This window comes from Nanorana parkeri, unplaced genomic scaffold (genome assembly GCF_000935625.1).
Source record: "Nanorana parkeri isolate BGI_ZX_2015 unplaced genomic scaffold, ASM93562v1 scaffold191, whole genome shotgun sequence".
Lineage (NCBI taxonomy): Eukaryota > Metazoa > Chordata > Amphibia > Anura > Dicroglossidae > Nanorana > Nanorana parkeri.
The window spans coordinates 1,338,768-1,358,125 of NW_017306459.1; the positions used below are offsets into that span (position 1 = coordinate 1,338,768).

General features: G+C 40.1%; 1 protein-coding gene across 1 annotated transcript in view; it reads right to left on the reverse strand.

Moving 5' to 3' along the window:
* The window catches only part of LOC108786083 (meprin A subunit beta-like), a 46,699-nt gene extending 33,709 nt beyond the window's left edge, over nucleotides 1-12,990 (reverse strand). The window contains exons 1-5 of the mRNA XM_018555302.1: nucleotides 12,963-12,990; nucleotides 12,010-12,066; nucleotides 6,516-6,553; nucleotides 4,921-4,996; nucleotides 4,076-4,193 (exon numbers count right to left, since the gene is read on the reverse strand). Of these exons, the coding sequence (XP_018410804.1) occupies nucleotides 4,076-4,193; nucleotides 4,921-4,996; nucleotides 6,516-6,553; nucleotides 12,010-12,066; nucleotides 12,963-12,990 (317 nt within the window). The remainder of the gene's footprint in view (nucleotides 1-4,075; nucleotides 4,194-4,920; nucleotides 4,997-6,515; nucleotides 6,554-12,009; nucleotides 12,067-12,962) is intronic.
* Between the last annotated feature and the right edge of the window lie 6,368 nt (nucleotides 12,991-19,358).

A 19,358-nucleotide genomic window follows, 5' to 3' on the forward strand; every position in this document is an offset into this window, starting at 1 on the left:
CCCCATGTGCTCCAAGATGGAGACTCTCATAGTTTAGAGTTAGGACCGCACTATAAGAGGTGCCTTGGCGCGGCAGTGCGGCTTACACATCCTCGGCTGAAGACGTGTATCCAAACCTCTGTCATTATCCTTAGTGGTGAGACAAGTTGTTTTACATGCTGGTTTTGTGAGTGTGCCATGATGCCTTTCTGCTGTTTTACTGTTCAAAGCCCATTTCGTGTGCACCTTACTGTATAACTGGTAACAAATTGTTGAGTGCGTTTGTCGTTTGTTTTGCTTTCCTTATATTGTAAAGCACTATGCAAACTGTTGGTGCTATATAAATCCTGTATAATAATAATAATATTAATAATAATACATCCAAAATGAAACTTAGACTCCTCTCTATTGGCCCAACCTATTCTTTTGAAAAGGCATGTGATCTTTAAAGTGATACTAAACTCAGGAGTTCAATTTTAAAAATGCATTTAAGTACCCCAGCTATGAACAACAATGTAGCTTATTTGTGTATCATTCGCCTGTAGATCCTCAAATCTCATGTTTGGTTTACTAATTTGTATTGAGATTTTAGTCCATCACCGGCGTGATCTTGGTGCAGTGGCTACTTTACAACACACACTCGGACAATGGGGAACAAAAGTAGCCACTCTCCAGAAGGAAGGACAGTGTCAGCACTAGTGATGAGCCGAACACCCCCCTGTTCAGTTCTAATTCGAACATTCGAACACGGAAAAAGTTGTAACTCGAACTTAGAACACAATGTAAGTCTATGGGACCAGAACTCTGAAAATCAAATGTCCCAATTTTAAAGGCTTACATGCAAGTAATTGGCCATATAAAGTGTACGGGGATTCCCTGCCCTGGGGGACATGTATCAATGGAAAAAAACACTTTTAGAAAATACAATTTTTAAAGGAGCAGTGATTTTAACATTGCTTAAAGTGAAACAATAAAAATGAAAAATTCCTTTAAATATCGTGCCTGGGGGGCCCCCTTCAACTGCCTATAAAGTGGCAAATCTGTACGATGTATAGAACCTGCTGCAGCAAAAATTTAATTTATAAAGAAAAAATTTACATTTAAATTGGTTTCCCCTTAATCTTGTAAACAACTGCTTGGAGAGGCAGCCTGTCTGAAGAGGCCACATTTTAGGATGCTCGGAACAAGGTTAGAGATTTCTGTGGACAAATTCTGGTTTCTCTTTTGCAGACGTTGGATGAAAGTTACATAGTTACATAGTATTTGGGGGTTGAATAAAGACATACGTCCATCAAGTCCAACCCATATAGGTCCACGCATCATCTCATTCTTAGGGATACTGGTATCCCTGGATATTACGGTCCCTCAAGAAATTGTCCAAACGTTTCTTGAACAGATCTACACTCTTGGCTGCAATCACTGCCGATGGCAGTGAGTTCCAGACCTTAACCGCTCTTACGGTAAAGAACCCTCTTCGCCCATTAGAAATTAAGGGTTCTTGTCCGTCCCGCCCTCTTTCCTTTCCTGTATTTAATATTGAAAGTAATCACATTGTGATCACTACTACCCAGTGTCTCCCCAATTACAATATCCTCGATTAAGTCCCCATTATTAGTAATTATTAAATCTAGGATGGCATTTTTCCTAGTTGGAACCTCCACCATCTGTTCCAAGAAATTGTCTCGCAACAAGTTCAAAAATCGGCCCGCCTTTGTCGATCCTGAGGTACCATTAGCCCAATTAATATCCGGGTAATTGAAGTCGCCCATCACGACTACATTGCCCTCCCTCCCGGCTATTATGGGACAAAAGCACTGGGATTCACTCAATAAGTATTTTTCTGTGGGTAGCTTGCTGGCTATTTCTTGTTCCACTTTAACTGGAGTTGCTAGCTAAGCAGTCAATGAGCAGGCCCGTGGGCAGTGTCCTTGCGCTCATATCATTACAGTTAGTATTTATCAGGCCATGTTTCAGGGGCAACAGTGGCTATTGGAACAGTAGGCAGTAGACAATTTAGCAAACGCTTTGCCAGCATGGTAGTTAGAGTGAGTGTCAGATACCATTACAGAATATCACTAGTGGTTTTCTCACATAGAAACATTTTAACATTCCAATAGGTGTCTGCTTTGCTGCCAAGATAAAAGAAATGTAGCTTGGTTTTTACCTCTGTGATCAAATGCAAGACAAATGCTCTGTCACTGGGAAGAAGTATTGTGAATCTCATATACAGAATGCCTGGGCTTGAACTAAAAAAAAAGGTGAAGATTTGCTATGTTAGGAACATTTAGAAAGATTGTGCCTAAGCAGATCCTTGAAAGTTGTTTTTTTTTTTTTTTAAATCCTCCTAAAAAATGGCAGAGAACTTCCTGACATGTGAGTGTGCCTAGGCACTCCTGTGCGTATAGCCTCATAGCTGTCTCCAGGACAGAAAGTGAAGGGAAATCTTCTTAGCAAGACAGAGACAGCAAACAAAAACTTGACAGGGGTTTTAACAATTTCCTATGCTATTCAAAACAAAAAAAAAGGGTTGACTTTATAGAAACTTTAATTACCAATGTCAGCTTTGGTCCCTGTGACCCTTTCTTTCTTTCTACTGGTATTACAGCTACAACAAAGAGTTAAATAAACAGGTACCGTAATCACATATCTGGAAGCTATTTTGCCTGCCAAAGACTTGGTATTTCTAACCATTCACAGCCTTGCAACAGACTATGTGAAGAGCAGCAGCAGACTGACAAACACATCCCTCTGTTCACACCACTGTTTCCTCCTTGTCAGCACACTCCCAGCCTGTAACCCTACTTACTTTGCTATTTCAGTCAGCCTGTTTACAGTTAGCATATGTGCACTGCATTGGCTCCTAGTGGCGCTCTTCCCTCTCCAAGTCTGAATGCTGCTGTATGTGGGATTGCCAAGTCAAGCATTTCAATCAATATATGCTAGGTTATTTACTGTTTTCATTTAATAACTTACATATAACTTAAAACTTTTATGTTGGAACACACAAGTTTATGTGATAGTTTGCTTGACTGCAAGGGGATTGGGCCTTCAAGTCAGACTGTCCTCTATAGTATAATTGCCTTAAGAATTGCCTATAATTGCCTTAAAGGAGAACTATGAGATGAGTGATTTCCACTCACCTCATAGTTCTAGCCGACCTGTGACAATGAGACTGTCACAGGTCGGCTCAGTAGATCGGGAGGTGAGCGAACACATACCGGGTTCGCTCACCTCTCGATCCTGGCACGGCTCTCTGCCGTGACAGGGGGAGGGGCTGGATTCCCCTCTCCCCGCTCCGATCTGCCAGCACTGACTGGCGTAACGGACGGGGGAGGGGGTGGGTACAGCTGGCTCTGCCTCTAGATAGGCAGAGCCAGCTGTCACTCATGCAGCTGGGCGGATCTCGACGTCGAGGTCGGGATCCGCTCCGGCTGCGGCGTCTCAGTATACCGCGAGCATTAGCTCGCGGTATACTGAGCTTAGGGTAACGGGAGGATGCTAGTTTGTGTCCTCCCGTTACCCTAAGGAGAACTATGGGGAAAAACACTGACCCCATAGTTCTCCTTTAAGAAAGCAATGTAGAAAAAAAACATTGTGGCACAATATATCCTTAAAATTATTATGTAGCATTAGATTTGGAGTTTTAATTAAAAAACACGCTCTAACATTTATTCAGAGCTCCAGCAGCAAGTTATTTCAACAGGAAAAAATGATCCATCTTGTCTGCTGCAGCCATTACTTTTAAGTATGGTTTACAGTGACCATGGTAGTCCCTGCAATGCAGCAAAGGAATTAAAAGAGACGAATACAGCCTATACCCTTACATTAGGTACTTATTTTTTAACATTTAGGCAAAGCAAGTGAATATGTAGCCCAGAGCAACAATTCAGATTCCATGCTTTGTCTTGTCCAAGTTATTATTAAATTATTGCAAACAACCTATCGACTGCTGTGGCTATCTTTCCCTCGGCACTAATGACCTGTTAACATATATGATATTTTAAAGGTCTCATTATATGTACTGATAACCGTATATTGAACAATTAGGTAAATACTAGGTTACTATTAATGAATATAAAATTTTAACATCTCTTACCCATTGCCTTTAAACACTGAGATGTAATTTTTTTCTCCACTCCATGGTTTAAAATTTATGCAAGTCTTTAACCTGAAGCGTTCAAATGCTTTCAGGATCACACCTTTAGCATTAATTGCTGTATGGAGATGAAAAAAAAGAAAAAACTGTGAGCCTCATAACTTGTCACACTATAAGTTTCTTCTCTGTACAAACCATAGTGTAATAGTTGTGCTAGACTAAAGCTAGCCATTCATAACTCAAATTTCATCCAATTTCTCCTGAATTGGATGAAAATACAGCAGTGACTCCATTGGCACCACATGCTTGACAAAGGTCAATCTCAAAATTGAAGGCAGTGGGTCAAAAATTGTCGGCTAAACAGTCCTATCAGATGCAGCCACTGTTTGGGTATTTGGGTGATGCCGGCTGCCTGAATGCCATAGTCGGCAGTGCAGGTTGGCCTATCCATGATGTTTAGCATGGATGGGGAAATTAAGAGATTTCTCTCATTCAGCCCCACGGACATAGCAGAGAAATCTAAACATGCATGGCTAGCTTTAGTTCTGTTGTGTCCTTCTGAACAACAAGCTGTAAACATGTCTACCTTGCATTTCTCCTATTTCTCTTAATTATAGTGCTACAAACATAAAGTGACATAAGAGCTTCTTATGGGAATGAAGGGATCGCAGAGAGATGGAAAATAATACAAGTTTGCACAGTGAGGTTTTACCAGTAACTATTGGGAAAGGTTTATATAACACTTATTTTTTAAACGTTTACATAGTTATTTTTAGCCTCCACATGAGTTTCCTCTACGCATAGGCAAATATATTTATTTATATAATCACTATTTGCAAACTTACAAAGACTGTCTTCTAAGTAATAAGGGACTGTCAAAGGCCACCTATATTGCAATCCAATTATTGTATTTCTTCCCATCTAGGGTTCAAAAACAAAATGCAAATTACATAAAGTACATATTTTTTATATTTCATAATTTAACATTGAAATCAGAATAATGCTAATCTGTAGAAAAATAGCAAGTGTACTTACACATGTTCCCTGGTTTACAGATGCATTCTATAACACAGTGCAGGCAAGGAGAATACAGGTGGAATAAACCAATCATTGTAACCTATGGAAAACTATCCTTAAAAAAACACATTTTTCAAATAAAGAGAAGAAGAAAAAAAGTGATGGAGATACTGCAGCTTTCCTCATCAGGACATTGAAATTTGCTCAGGTGGCTACAGTGAACACAGACCCTCCAATTCAGAAACAGGCTGGAAAGGACATAGTGAAACAGGCAACACTTTCCTCAGAACAGAGGAAGATAGGAATCTGCAACAAAGTTTGTTAAAATCCCTGTAATATAATATATATGGATCATCCAGAGTGAATGATTTTTTCTCAACTAAAATAGAGTTACACTTTAACTGATCTAATAATGTTTGGATGCCACACGTTTGTGTATTGGCAGGAAAGCTATTTCTGCTATTTAAGATATTATTCATTTAATTACACAATTCTTAATTGCAGTTAAATAGTGTCATCAGAAACCATCTTGTACTGGTCTGACTACAATGCTGAACATTCTGTCTGACAGTTTTGGAGACTATATTTTTGAATATTTAGAGCAGCTTTTCTCAGCCTTTTTAACCCTGCTCTGCCATGGGCACAATCTCTTAGTCATTATATATGCCATCTTACTGACCAGGTAGAGAGAGGAAGTTGTAGAAGGCCAGAAGAAGAGTAGGGTATGTCAGATGACAAGGATTGGATACACACTTGTAAGAGTTCACAGGATAATATTGGTCCCAATCTTTACAGCACCAGCATTAATAATGTTTTCACATTTTTCTACCTGCAGAGAGTGTATCAGAGGGAGGTTGTTCAAGTGCAATTTAGCAATGCCAGTATAAAATAGGCAATCTCTGTACATGTGGGCAGTAGCTCCTTTATGCATTTCATGGCTTCATTTTATTTATTTTTTTCTGGAGTGTATCTTTAAATAAAGCCTGTAATGCAGTGCTGCAAAGCTGAACTTTCTTTTACAAAAGGTTTATTAAGTTGTTGTTTTTTTTTTAAAGAATTACAGAAGCAACAGTAGAAAAGTACTTTCACAGTAAATGCTCCATTGTGCAACAATAGAACCCATGAACAAAAGAATCTAATAAAAAAAGGAATAGCCATGAGCTTAACAAACGGATCATACGAAACCCATGTGATTGACCAATTGTCCACCCTCACACTGCAGTAGCTGCACTTTCATATGAACGTTTCTCGAGCATGAGAGAGTTATTTTGCATAATAATTAACAGACAGTTAAATGACAGGGAGAACCCCTAGTACATACTTTTATTTCCTTAGTTGCACATCACTGAAGTTTGTTTGCTGTCAATGTGTTGCTGCAACAATATAAAGTAACAAAAAGTGTAATAATACATTATTTACTCACTGGATTGTTCACAATGTCCCCTTCAAAGAGTTCCAAACCTGAGGATGAAAAACACTGACTATGTTAAATAAATTGAAGGATTTTTTTTTAAAGAATATGTGGAAAGCTTTATCTACTACAACAATTATAGCAAATTAAGTTTCTGATTCTATATAAAAGTGTTCTTTGGTATCTAACAATTTTGAAATAACTGGTTCTAGATATAGGTTACTCTTCTATTTGCACAGCTCATTGGCATTGTTCTACGATCACTACTAGATTAAAATATTTATTTAAAGGGACAGGTAGGAATAACAACAAGGTAGGTGCCATTCTTAATTTGGTTTTAATGGTGATGTCACCAGGGAAATGTCATCTTGATCTACATTTACTGACCTAGAATAAGAAAACACAATGGGAGTTCAGACTTTTAAAAAATGTACTGACATATTTCAGTTTGGTGACAAACTAGGTAGTTCTGCCTTACTGATTCACGTTAAAATAACACATTTAGGAAAGAGTATGAAAACGTTTACCAGCATGCAGGTGCTGAGCTCCTATCAGACCCCCAGTAAACTGATCATGCAAAATAATGCCAGGTATTCAGGGTGATATAAGCAGGGAATATGGGTTAGCAAATATTTACTAAGCTGATGGCTGTAGCAGAAAAGCTTAGCCTTTCCCTGAAATAAGGCCTTTGGGGGTTTCCGCCTACTTCTCATTTCTCCTCTGAAGAAATTAACAGGCACACCTTGACCATAAAGTGTGATTGATTACACAATCATTCAGTTTTAGGAAAATCTACCTGCCATGTACATCTAAAACTAAATATAAGCATGAAAACACAATCTTGTGTCTCTAGACCCGTCACAAGACTGCTGGACAACTGTCTAATTGATTATTGCTACTGTTTCTCCCATAAATACACAGCACCAGAAGCATCTGTCTGTGGCACTCTCCTCCCTCTTTCACTCAACATAAATGTAAAGCTAAGCCCAACGTTCCAGTTTGTGGCAGTGAGGCCCAGTTCTCGTGACTGAGGGCAGTCAGATTGTATATTTCAGTCCTTGAATCTCTTAACGGATACCTGGACTAAAAGAAATATGCGGGCTCCCATTCCTTACATTGGAAAATTATGGTTGCCTGGATGTAATACGAGTGTATGATTTTAATGATTTATCCCCCAACTCCGACCAAATCTTTTAGTTTTGGACAGAGTGTGGAAGGGTTAGAAACTCTTTCAAGTTTCATTCCTTTCTGTACCAGTTGGGGAAATTGTATGTTCATTGAGACAGGTAGTAAACAAAATCTCTCTAGACCAGTGGTTCTCAACCTTTCTAGGGCCGGGACCCCTTGGTAACATTTGCCAAGTTGTGGTGACCCCCAACGGTAAAATTTAGGGTTGACGCGGCTGCTGCAGCGACATCTGGCGGCGACCCCTGGCAAATTGTCATTCGACCCCCAGGTTGAGAACCACTGCTCTAGACAGTAGTAATAACATTTTTAAGAATTGAATGAAGACAGGAAATTAGATCTGCCAGATTATTTTTGCAGTATCTGTCCTTATTGGGATGGCCTCCTTACTTACTACCGTATATACTCGAGTATAAGCCGAGTTTTTCAGCCCATTTTTTGAGTTTTACATAAATATTCATGTAATTTTATTGGTATCTATCTTTATTTTGTACATTTACCAGTAGCTGCCTCATTTCCCTCGGCTTATACTCGAGTCAATATTTTTTCCCAGTTTTTTGTGGTAAAATTAGGTACCTCGGCTTATATTCGGGACGGCTTATACTCGAGTATATACGGTATATAATCTCCAGCAGGTGACACCTATGCAAGAGATGAAATCTCCCCAGAATTTCCATAGACAACAGCAAGAACCTAACAAAAGTTATGACCCTTCCTCTCTCTGACCCAGAACAAGCATGAAATATGGTAAGTCATAGTGAAGTCAACACACCGGATCTGCATACTTAGTCATTGACTCTGAAAAGGTTTAGCTCAGCAGTGGCAGCCTTCTGTGTCTCCTAGCATTGGTTTCCATTAAGGTTACTGAATGATACAAACCACTCAACCCATTTTTAGGCAACTCCTTATTATCCATCATATGGAAGGAACTCCCACTGTATATTAAATAATGTATTTTTATATATGTAATTATTAAATTTCACATATCCTGTGTGGCCTAAGTTAAGCAAACAAATCGCCAGAAAATTGCATATATTATGGATTTTAAAGTAGTTGTTTTTCTTTTACTGAGCTATACTTTGCATACCCTAAACATTTTTCATTGATTATGTCCTATTTGTAGGAGGTGTTAATAACAAACTGGTGCAGGCTGTCCGTACAATTTCATCTTTTAGTGCTATCATAGAAAATGATTTCTTAAAAAAAGTTGCAGATAAAGATAAAAAGATAAATAACACATTTACATACCTTTATTTATTTCAAAAATATCTGATTTTGTTAAATTAGATGTACCATATCCTGCTGCAAAAAAAACAGAACATTAAAAATTCACACTAGATAATGCTGATCAGTTCCGAGCATTTCTTAAATACAATGACAAACATCTTTTGAGCTTTCCATAGCTAAGGAAAAATCTTTTAATAATTACATTAATTAAAAGAGTATGTCTGGGCAAAATACATTGTAAACGTTTCTATACCCCCTTTTGGTTTGTTAATTATTTTTTTCAATTGCTCGTTTTCTAAAGGCATCCATAGACACGGGACAACAGCTTTGTGCTGTGCCTGTTAAGTAGACACAGGCAGTTTATGGGCAGGTCAATGCTTCAAGGTCAAATGAGAAAAAAAGATTAATATAGGTAAATTTTCACTACTGAGACTACTATAAAATAGAATAGCACTGTACATACACAGGAATACTGAGCCATCAAAGACTGTACCTTCCCTGATGTGAGCAACATGATTCACAAGAGAATTGGCCTCCCATTATTATGGCCAGATAGAATAGATGTGGTGTTCCAGGTGAGTAAAAACCAGCTACAATGACTACAATATTACGAAAGCGATTGTATGAGAGAGACATACAGGTACCAATGTGGCTCTCAATGTATGCAGTCACTGGAAGCCTGCTTCTGTTTCCCTCACACCACAACCGAGTCCAGCTGGAGTTGTCTGCCTCCAAGATCTCGGACAAATCTATCAAACATCTGGTTAGGTCATGTAGAAGGAACTTGTTCAACTATAGGTATCCAAAGACAGAGGGTATCTATGGTATCTTCAGACCTCAACAAACACCGCCAACAAATGGATCTCTAAGGGAAAGTCTGTCAGCTGACAGGCTATTGTTCTTCCATGATAAACGTAAGATACCAAAGACCAGATTGTCTGAATCATGACATTGTTATGACCTGACTGCTGTTTTATCAGCATCCAGTAGATTTTTAGACATCTAAAGACGAGTAAAACACAGGTATTAACATACCAGCGCAGACATTTGTTAAATAATATAAACGATTAATAAATGTAAATTATTAATATTTTTTCAAGGGACATTTGTTGTGTATAGGGATGTCCTGATACCATTTTTTCAAGACCAAGTACAAGTACTCTCCCTCAGGTACTTGCCGATACCAATTACTGATACTTTTTCTTAAAGGGACATGTGACATTTTTTCCTAAAACAATACAGAACAATGATTTTTGGGCAGTTTCTTTGTAATTATAAAGAACTGTAACTCAATTCATGATTATTCCCCAATGGAGAATGGCAACCAGCTATAGAGGAATACAAATCTCAGCAAGCCATGATTATTTAGCAATGGAGAATGGCAACCAGCAATTATGGATTGCTGAGATTTGTAATCCTTTATAGCTAATTGTCATTCTCAATTTCTGTATAATCATTAAATATACAGCAATGGAGAATGGCAACCGGCTATAGAGGACTACAAATATCAGCAATCAATGATTATTCAGCAATGGAGAATGGCAACCAGCAATAGAGGACTACAGATCCCATCAATCCATGATTCTAAAGCAATTATACAGGGCTTTGTGCGGTCTCACCATGGCTGCATTTGGGTCTTACCAGAGCTGCATTTGGGTCTCACCAGGGCTGAATGCAGGGTCTCACCAGGGCTGCGTGCAGACCTCACCAGGGCTGTATTTGGGTCTCACCAGGGCTGCATGTGGGTCTAACCAGGGCTGCATTCGGGTCTAACCGGGGCTGTGTTTGGGTCTCACCAGGGTTGCGTGCAGATTTTACCAGGGCTGCATGTGGGTTCCAGGCTCTCTGAGTGTTTGCCGGACTCTCCAGGGCTCTGTGGGTGCCGGGTTCTCCAGGGTTTTGCGGGTGGATGCTGGGATCTTTAGGGCTGGAAGGGTGGATGCCTGGCTCTCCGGGGCTCCAGGCCTGGAAGGTTGGATGCCTGGCTCTCTCTGGGGCTCCAGGGCCGTACGGGCTGTGCCTCTCCGGGCACCGGGAAGGAGGAGGAGATGTGGGGCCGGACCGGCACTGTCAAAGACAGCTACAGCAAGGTCCCCAGCAGGCTGCCTCAGGTCCCCAGCAAGCGCAGGAACTCAGGCAGCCGAACTTGTTTAAAAATGTAAATGGCTGGTATCGGCCTTTAGTACAAGTACTCATGAAAATGCCTGGCACAGATACTAGTATCGAGACAGCCCTAGTTTTCTACACAAAGAAAATCATAAATCTCAGATTTTAGAAGGAAGAAACAAACTAATTTTCAGTATCTCATTGTTCTTTCAAACAGAAAATACAAAATTATGAACTTACCAGGAATATCTGGAATAGACGGCAAAGGCTGAAATAAGAAGTACAAAAGCAACATTACTAACTAGTTATTGCCAATTATAGGTCACAACAATACTAACTACCAATTCAGGTTGTAGCTGCTAGAGATAAAATAAATATAATTTTTTTAAAGATGGTCCATAAAGGGGCAGATTGCTTGTGAATTATCTAAACAAACCCATCAAAAGAATTTTGAGCCAGTTGGGTGACACTGACCCCCATTGTACCTGCTGTGTAAGGACTGATAAAGGAATGATCCTGGTCTAATCACAGTGATATTCCAAAACAAATTGAGTTATTACTGTCAAAGTTAGCACTTGACTAAATGATTTATAAGATATATATTCAAGGCAGTTTTGTATTGCCATCTTAGTGTAAGTCTGTATATGTACCTCTGTTTTGCTCTTGATAAGAGGTCCTTTGTTAAACACTGTACAATTACACATAGTAATTGTACATCTATGTCAAAATTCAATATAGTTCATATGAATTTAATTTTGCAGTATTGCAAAATTATTAATAGACTGCACCCTATTAGCATAGTTAATACTTTTGGGATGTCAGGTTGTGATGCAATCTTACTAACTTTGCACCCTATGAGTATATTTAATACCTTTGGGATGTCAGGTTGTGATGAAATCTTACTAACTCCTATCAATATATACTAATGCAGATGTGCAGATACAAATGTATGTATAATACATGGTGTGTACCGTGTGTACATACTTACCAGACCCTGGACAACATGAAACGTGATTAGTAGCAGAGGAAAATTCATTGCGGCCATCTGGTAAAGGAAACAAAAAAGAATGTCACTGAAAATGTGTTATGAGCAGAACATGCTTTGGAAATTACCTATGGTAATTTGATTTATGTCTAGAAGGAAACCTACCAGATCAATTGTTTGCTGTATATGCCGAAATTCTATACAATGCAAAACTGCAGACAGGTTGTTTTTTGCTTACTCATGTTCTTGCATATACCGAATAGCTATTTTAATAGGCATTCAAAAATAACACACCGCCTTGGATTTCTGTCTTGTAGACAATATTTGTAGTGCTGTTGCTGTACTTTTTATATACTATACAAACATACATAATGTGCTCTATAAACCTAGTCATTTAATCTAATGTAGGTTTGAGTGGATCAAATGCCCTTTCTGATTGTGGTCGTACATTTCTGATTTTTAGATCAGGTAAAGATGGAGTTTAATGTGTGGCATGTTCCTTTCAAATATGGGTGCTTTTGAGTGATTAACAGATTTTAGTAAATTGAGGCAGCTATTATTTTTGTCTGGAGAAAGACACTACACCAGTGCACTGGAATGGTGGTATAAGGACTGATGACCGTTGTTACTCCCTTTGCAAGTCCCTAAAGTGGGGCTATAAAGTTATAAATGGACACAAATAGGAACATTAAAGCAGAACTCCAGTTAAAAATGGTATTACCCAGTGGCGTAACTACCGCCATAGCGGATCAGAGGTGGGCCCGGTCCAGGGCCAGATTAACAGGGTAGCGTGGAGTTCTGCTCCGGGTCTGCCCCTGCAGATAGACTCGGCCAGGAGTTGGAGCAGAGACCGGGGACACAGGCACTGCCGTTTATCATGAGGATGGGGGGGAAGGGGGGCGAGGGATGTCTTGCAGTTGGTGCGCTGCGAATGGCACATGGTGGAGACCCCGTACCTTGTGGCAGTGTGGATTCTGGTGGCATCCTGGCAAGATCGGTGAGTGACAGTGTGTGCTTGTGTGTAGGAGAGACGGCTGTGTGTGCGCACAGCGATCACATCTGCTTGTGACAGTCACATCTTCACTGCCTTTTTGCCATCTACTCTCATCACACCCTCTATTGACTGTAAAAGATTAATTCCCATACTCTACCTGTACCCAATTCTATTACACCCCTCACTGTACCCCCTGACTATACCCAGCACTGTGCCCTCTGACTATACCCCTCACTATACCCACTGACTATACCCCTCACTGTACCCCCTGACTATACCCAGCACTGTGCCCCCTGGCTATACCCAGCACTTGTGCCCTCTGACTATGCCCAGCACTCTACCCTCTGACTATACCCAGCACTGTACCCGCTGACTATAACAGTTCTACTCACTAAATCCTCAGAGCTGGCAGGCTCTTAGACCACTCCCTGGAGCCTCTCTCCCCCTCCTCTGCATTGGTCTAAGGTCCTGTGTACCATCACCTTCTATACACATTGTATAGGATGTGAGGACGCAGAAGTATGCCAATTCACAAAAGCGTTTATGGCATTCCCAAGCATGTTATTTAAAGGAATTTTATTTGTAATGTTTAACTTTAAAGGGTATTTCCACTTTCTCAGCCAGATTGGGATAACACCTATTTTATATTTGTTACATGTTCCCATTCACATCGCATAAGCTAAAAAAAAATAAAAATTGATTCTTGCAGTTTAAATTGCTTTTACTTGGGTTAGGATGTCTTGGCTTCTTATGGGTTACAATTGGCTTCTCCTTCTTTATAATGTTGGGTGGGGTTGGGATGGGCAGTGGCTTGAAAGTATATTAACCATGGTTTCTTCATTGTATGTTAATGAAGTTAATGAGAAAAACACAATCCTCAAATTTCATTCCTTAGTCTCTCTATAAGGACATATCACTGTGAAGGTTCTCAGAAAAACCTGAAATCAGTCATGTTGCCTGCTGCAACAAAACATCTAAAAAGATAAGAAATATTTTTGTTAAATTATTTTTCAGTTTGCTGTGTGAATTAGAACACATAATGAACATATAGAGGGGTTTTCTCATATTTGACTGCAGAAGTGGAAATACACATAAGCCTTTTAAAAAGAGCTGCTCCCTGCTGAACTGTATTTTTACCCAGCTTCCCTTTGTTTGACAATCCCTTGACTATTAGCCTTGAAAATGTTTGCAGGTTGTGGATGTTTAGCCACGTTCAGTGACTGGGCCCACAAATCAAACCCAAAACCCTCGCCCTTTACTATGCCCACCCTCCTTATCAAAATACCAGTTGCCTGGATGTTATTTTTTACCTTCTGTCTTCAATCCACTGACCTGATGCAAGTATGCAGATCAGGAATAAAAGTCAGATGTCTTTAAAATGAAAGCAACTGATAATAATAAGCCCTGGTACCAAGTACACTTTATGTATCAAAAATCAACAACTCCCGCATATACTGTAACTAGAGTGGGCATGCAAAAGACAAAACACCAGTTACCTATCCCAATAAAATTAAAACAAACACATTATCTCTTAACCGACTCCCGGATGGCCATTGTAAAAAAAAGGCCGGCCGGGAGCTTCCTAGATTTGACCGGCCATTTAAAAATATGTTAGCCCCGCCCACTGCCAAAATGTAAAAACAGGCAGCGATTCCTGTTTACATACAAGTGATCAGTTGGCTATAGAGCCGGTGGATTGATTGTATAACGTGCCGTTCTGTGCGCCCCCCTCCCGCTAGTCTCGAGTTCAGCTCTGTCCGGTGCGAGCCCCCCGGGACCGGCATAGTGCCTCTGTGACAGGGGATCAGAGGGAGATTGGTACACGACCTCCCTCCGATCCCCTCTCCGGTGTTAGAATGCAGAAGTGATGTATATTACATCATTTCCGCATTCTTGCGTCAGAAGCTGATGAAGCACATCTCTGCAAAGAATCATCTGTAAAGAATAAGTCAAGGCAACTGGACTTGCTGTATTTTTCTTGAAGACTTTTCACTAATCATCCAACCAGCTTTCTCAATTCAGAATGACATACAAAAATTTTTATCTGGGAATAAATACGGCGAGTTTTGCTCCAATTCCACATAATCTGTTAGTCACAACCAGGTGTTGATTGTATTTGCATAATTGGAGCTAGGATGTGTTAATAACCTGCCCAGAGGTTCACCATATTTATTCCCAGAGAATTTTTGTACAAGTCATTCTTAATTGAGAAAGCTGGTTGGATGACCAGTGAAATGTCAGATCAAATCATATGTCAGATGTCCTTCTCTGAATACTTGTTCTGAATCAGTAACTCACATGCATAAAACTACAGGGCCTGTATGGCAGCCAAGCAACTAGCATGTTTAGTGTGAGAATAAAGCACTGGCAGACTCTATGTTTCTCTTTGAAAAGGTTTCCTTTAAGGGTATTTGTAAACAGGCAAATTCTAGGCGAGTTGCTCATTTAATTACCAACCTTTATGCAAAAACATTTTTTGTTTTGTTTTTGAATAGAGTGGGTGAGGGTTGGACCCCCTGTCTGTATTTTATTGTTGTCTGCGTCCCCCTTGGAGAGATTCACCCTTCTATTTGTTCTGGTGACTATTGTCACCAAGAAAGAAAGTGAGAGAAATTTCAAATTGTTATAGTTGTCCCCAAAACACTATATGAGGGTGTAGGAGAAATATGTAGTCAAAATGGCTTCAAGGCATAGAATATACGGCTTGGCATATACATACTGTATAGCTATATACTCATTTTAACCTTGGACATATTTGCTTTGGTTTTTTTTAAACCTCTGCAAAACTCGGCCTTGAACCTCGGTTACCAGTTATGAAATATGTGAAGTTCCAGACAAGTTATGATTACATATAAAGCACAAGAGTATCCATCCTGTGAAGAGAACTCTGTGTTCATTTCAAGTGAAGACTGAACTTCTGCATAAGAGTGTTTTCACCCTCCTTTCTTTTTATTACCTTCTATATTATCTAACTGTTAGCTCATAACATTTTACACACTCCCCAAGCTTCCCTTTTTCTCTCTGTATTATCTTATAAAACTAGGGATGTCCCGATACCGATGCTAGCATCGGAATCGGGCCCGATACAGGGCATTTTGACAAGTACTTGTACTTGTCAAAATGCCCCGATGCCTAGCGCCGAAGCTTGCATGCGATGCAGCGATCCTGCCCAGCGCCGAATACAAGAGGCATCGCGTGAGGCTACGGGGATCGGAGTGAAACTGTGAGTAAGGGAAGCTGGGATGGGGCTGGCTGTAAATCTATTGCTATAGTGTACTGGACGTCTGTAATGTATATGTAGTGCATATATACAGCACACACCTCCACTACACTCCAGCAATAGAGTTACAATTCTCCACTGCTAACATGAATAGGTTAAACCATGATCCATAGTACATAACATGTAGTTGTACTATGTATCATTTAAAGTCACCTGTCCCTTTAAGAAAAAGTATCGGTAATTGGTATCGGCAAGTACATGATGGGATGTACTTGTACTTGGGCCTGAAAAAGTGGCATCGGGACATCCCTATATAAAACCTTAACGCACAGTGTTTCTGTGAAGGTTCACATTCATCCAGGTCATGGTATATCTGTCAAGAATAAGTCAAGGCAACTGGACTTGCTGTATTTTTCTTGAAGACGTTTCATTAATCATCCAACCAGCTTTCTCAATTCAGAATGACATACAAAAAAAATTATCTGGGAATAAATACAGCGAGTGTTGCTCCAATTCCACATAATCTGTTAGTCACAACCAGGTGTTGATTGTATTTGCATAATTGGAGCTAGGATGTGTTAATAACCTGCCCAGAGGTTCACCATATTTATTCCCAGAGAATTTTTGTACAAGTCATTCTGAATTGAGAAAGCTGGTTGGATGACCAGTGAAATGTCTTCAAGAAAAATACAGCAAGCCCAGTTGCCTTGACTTATTTTTTACAGATTAACGCACAGTAATAAATAAGACCAGCTTATAGGAGACTTTGATTGTGTGTGTTGGTCTCCAATATCGCGATATTGCATCATAATTTGAGTCCACTGATTAATGCTGATAGCATGTGGTTTGCACCTGCATTCCAAATTTATTTCCGTGACGAGGGAAAATTTCAACCTTTCAACTTTGGAAATGCATTGTGTTCCGAGCGGTGGCATTACTGTAATGCACCAGGAAAAGACTCATCACAAATACAATATGTTTAAAATCATATGTTTTCTGTAAAATGCTTGGAATGCAGAGTTTCTGGTTTCAGTTGTCATTGATTATTTAACACTGTAATCTTTAAAAGAAAAACAATGCAGGTCAACGGTTGTATATTTCCAGAGAAAACACTTCCAGATACTTATCAGAATTTTCTTTTCCTGACTTAGGTCAATGGCATCACAATACCTCATAGAACAATACATTCAACAGTTCCCTCAGAGACAGCATTTCCTTACTAGAGCCTCCTCAATTCCAGGGTTGCACCCTTGAGATGGCATCCAGATACACTTTATTATCAAAATTATAGGGGAGCCTGCCTTTACACGCACATGAACTTTAATGGCATCCCAGTCTTAGTCCGTAGGGTTCAATAATGAGTTGGCCCACCCTTTGCCGCTATAACAGCTTCAACTCTTCTGGGAAGGCGTCCACAAGGTTTAGGAGTGTGTCTATGGGAATGTTTGACCATTCTTCCAGAAGCGCATTTGTGAGATCAGGTACTGATGTTGGACGAGAAGGCCTGGCTCGCAATCTCCGCTCTAATTCATCCCAAAGGTGTTCTATCGGGTTGAGGTCAACAATCTGTGCAGGCCAGTCAAGTTCCTCCACACCAAACCTTCTCATCCATGTCTTTATGGACCTTGCTTTGTGCACTGGTGTGCAGTCATGTTGCAACAGGAAGGGGCCACCCCCAAACTATTCCCACAAAGTTGAAAGCATGAAATTGTCCAAAATGTCTTGGTATGCTGATGCCTTAAGTGTTTCCCTTCACTGGTACTAAAGGGCCAGGCCCAACCCCTCAAAAACAACTCCACACCATAATCCCCCCTCCACCAAACACAATGCAGTCAGGCAAGTACCGTTCTCCTGGCAACCGCCAGACACGTCCATCGGATTGCCAGACAGAGAAGCGTGATTAGTCACTCCAGAGAACAGGTCTCCACTTCTCTAGAGTCCAGTGGTGGCGTGCTTTACACCACTGCATCCAACGCTTTGCATTGCACTTGGTAATGTAAGGCTTGGATGCAGCTGCTCGGCCATGGAAACCCATTCCATGAAGCTCTCTATGCACTGTTGTTGTGCCAATCTGAAGGCCACATGAAGTTTGGGGATGGCCAGTGCACAAAGCAAGGTCCATAAAGACATGGATGAGTGAGTTTGGGGTGGAGGAACTTGAGTGGCCTGCACAGAGTCCTGACCTCAACCAGAGAGAACACCTTTGGGATGAATGAGAGCGGAGAATGCGAGCCCATACCTGACATTACAAATGCACTTCTGGAAGAATGGTCAAACATTCCCATAGACACACTTCTAAACCTTGTGGACGCCTTCCCAGAAGAGTTGAAGCTGTTATAGCGGCAAAGAGTGGGCCAACTCAATATTGAACCCTACGGACGAAGACTCAGATGCCATTAAAGTTCATGTGCGTGTAAAGGCAGGCGTCCCAATACTTTAGGCAATAGTGTGCGTGTGTGTAATTATAAATATTATAATATATATTACACACACACAAAGCAAGGACTTGGGAAACATTTATTGTTAGCACTTTACTCTAGTCTAAGGAACTTGGTATTATACTTAATGATACCTGTACTAAGAAAACATGGAGCCTGCCATTGTTGATATTTAATTACTTTATAGTTTGAGGTTTTCCCTGGTTATCCTGCCAGTAACACTTCCTGTCCTAGGGTGCAATGCTCACTCACTGTACTGTATCTACAGAAGAGCAGCATTGACATACTAAGACAGGATGTTTGTTAGGACTACAGAACATCTCCCTCTTCTAATTGTCATAGCATGGGAGCGGTTCTGGAGTTCAGAGGTAAACAAGCATTGAGCAGGTAGTGTAAAAAAAAAAAAAGTATAAGTAAACCCACAACGATGAACTTTTTTTTGGTTTGTTAAATACAAAACAGAAAATAGAGTAAAATTATTTTTTTTTTAAATAATAATTAAAGAAGAAATCAAGCAAGCTCATTTCCTGTACACTCACAGGAGTGAGATTTAGTTCTCTATAAACTATAGAACTACACCCCCTGTGTTATGAGGGCCATGTCTTAGGGTGTCAATGAATGCTACTTCTTCAAAAGATAAAGTACAGGCAGAATGAAATAAATGCCCAACTCCAAAATGAAAAGAAAAAAATATAAATAA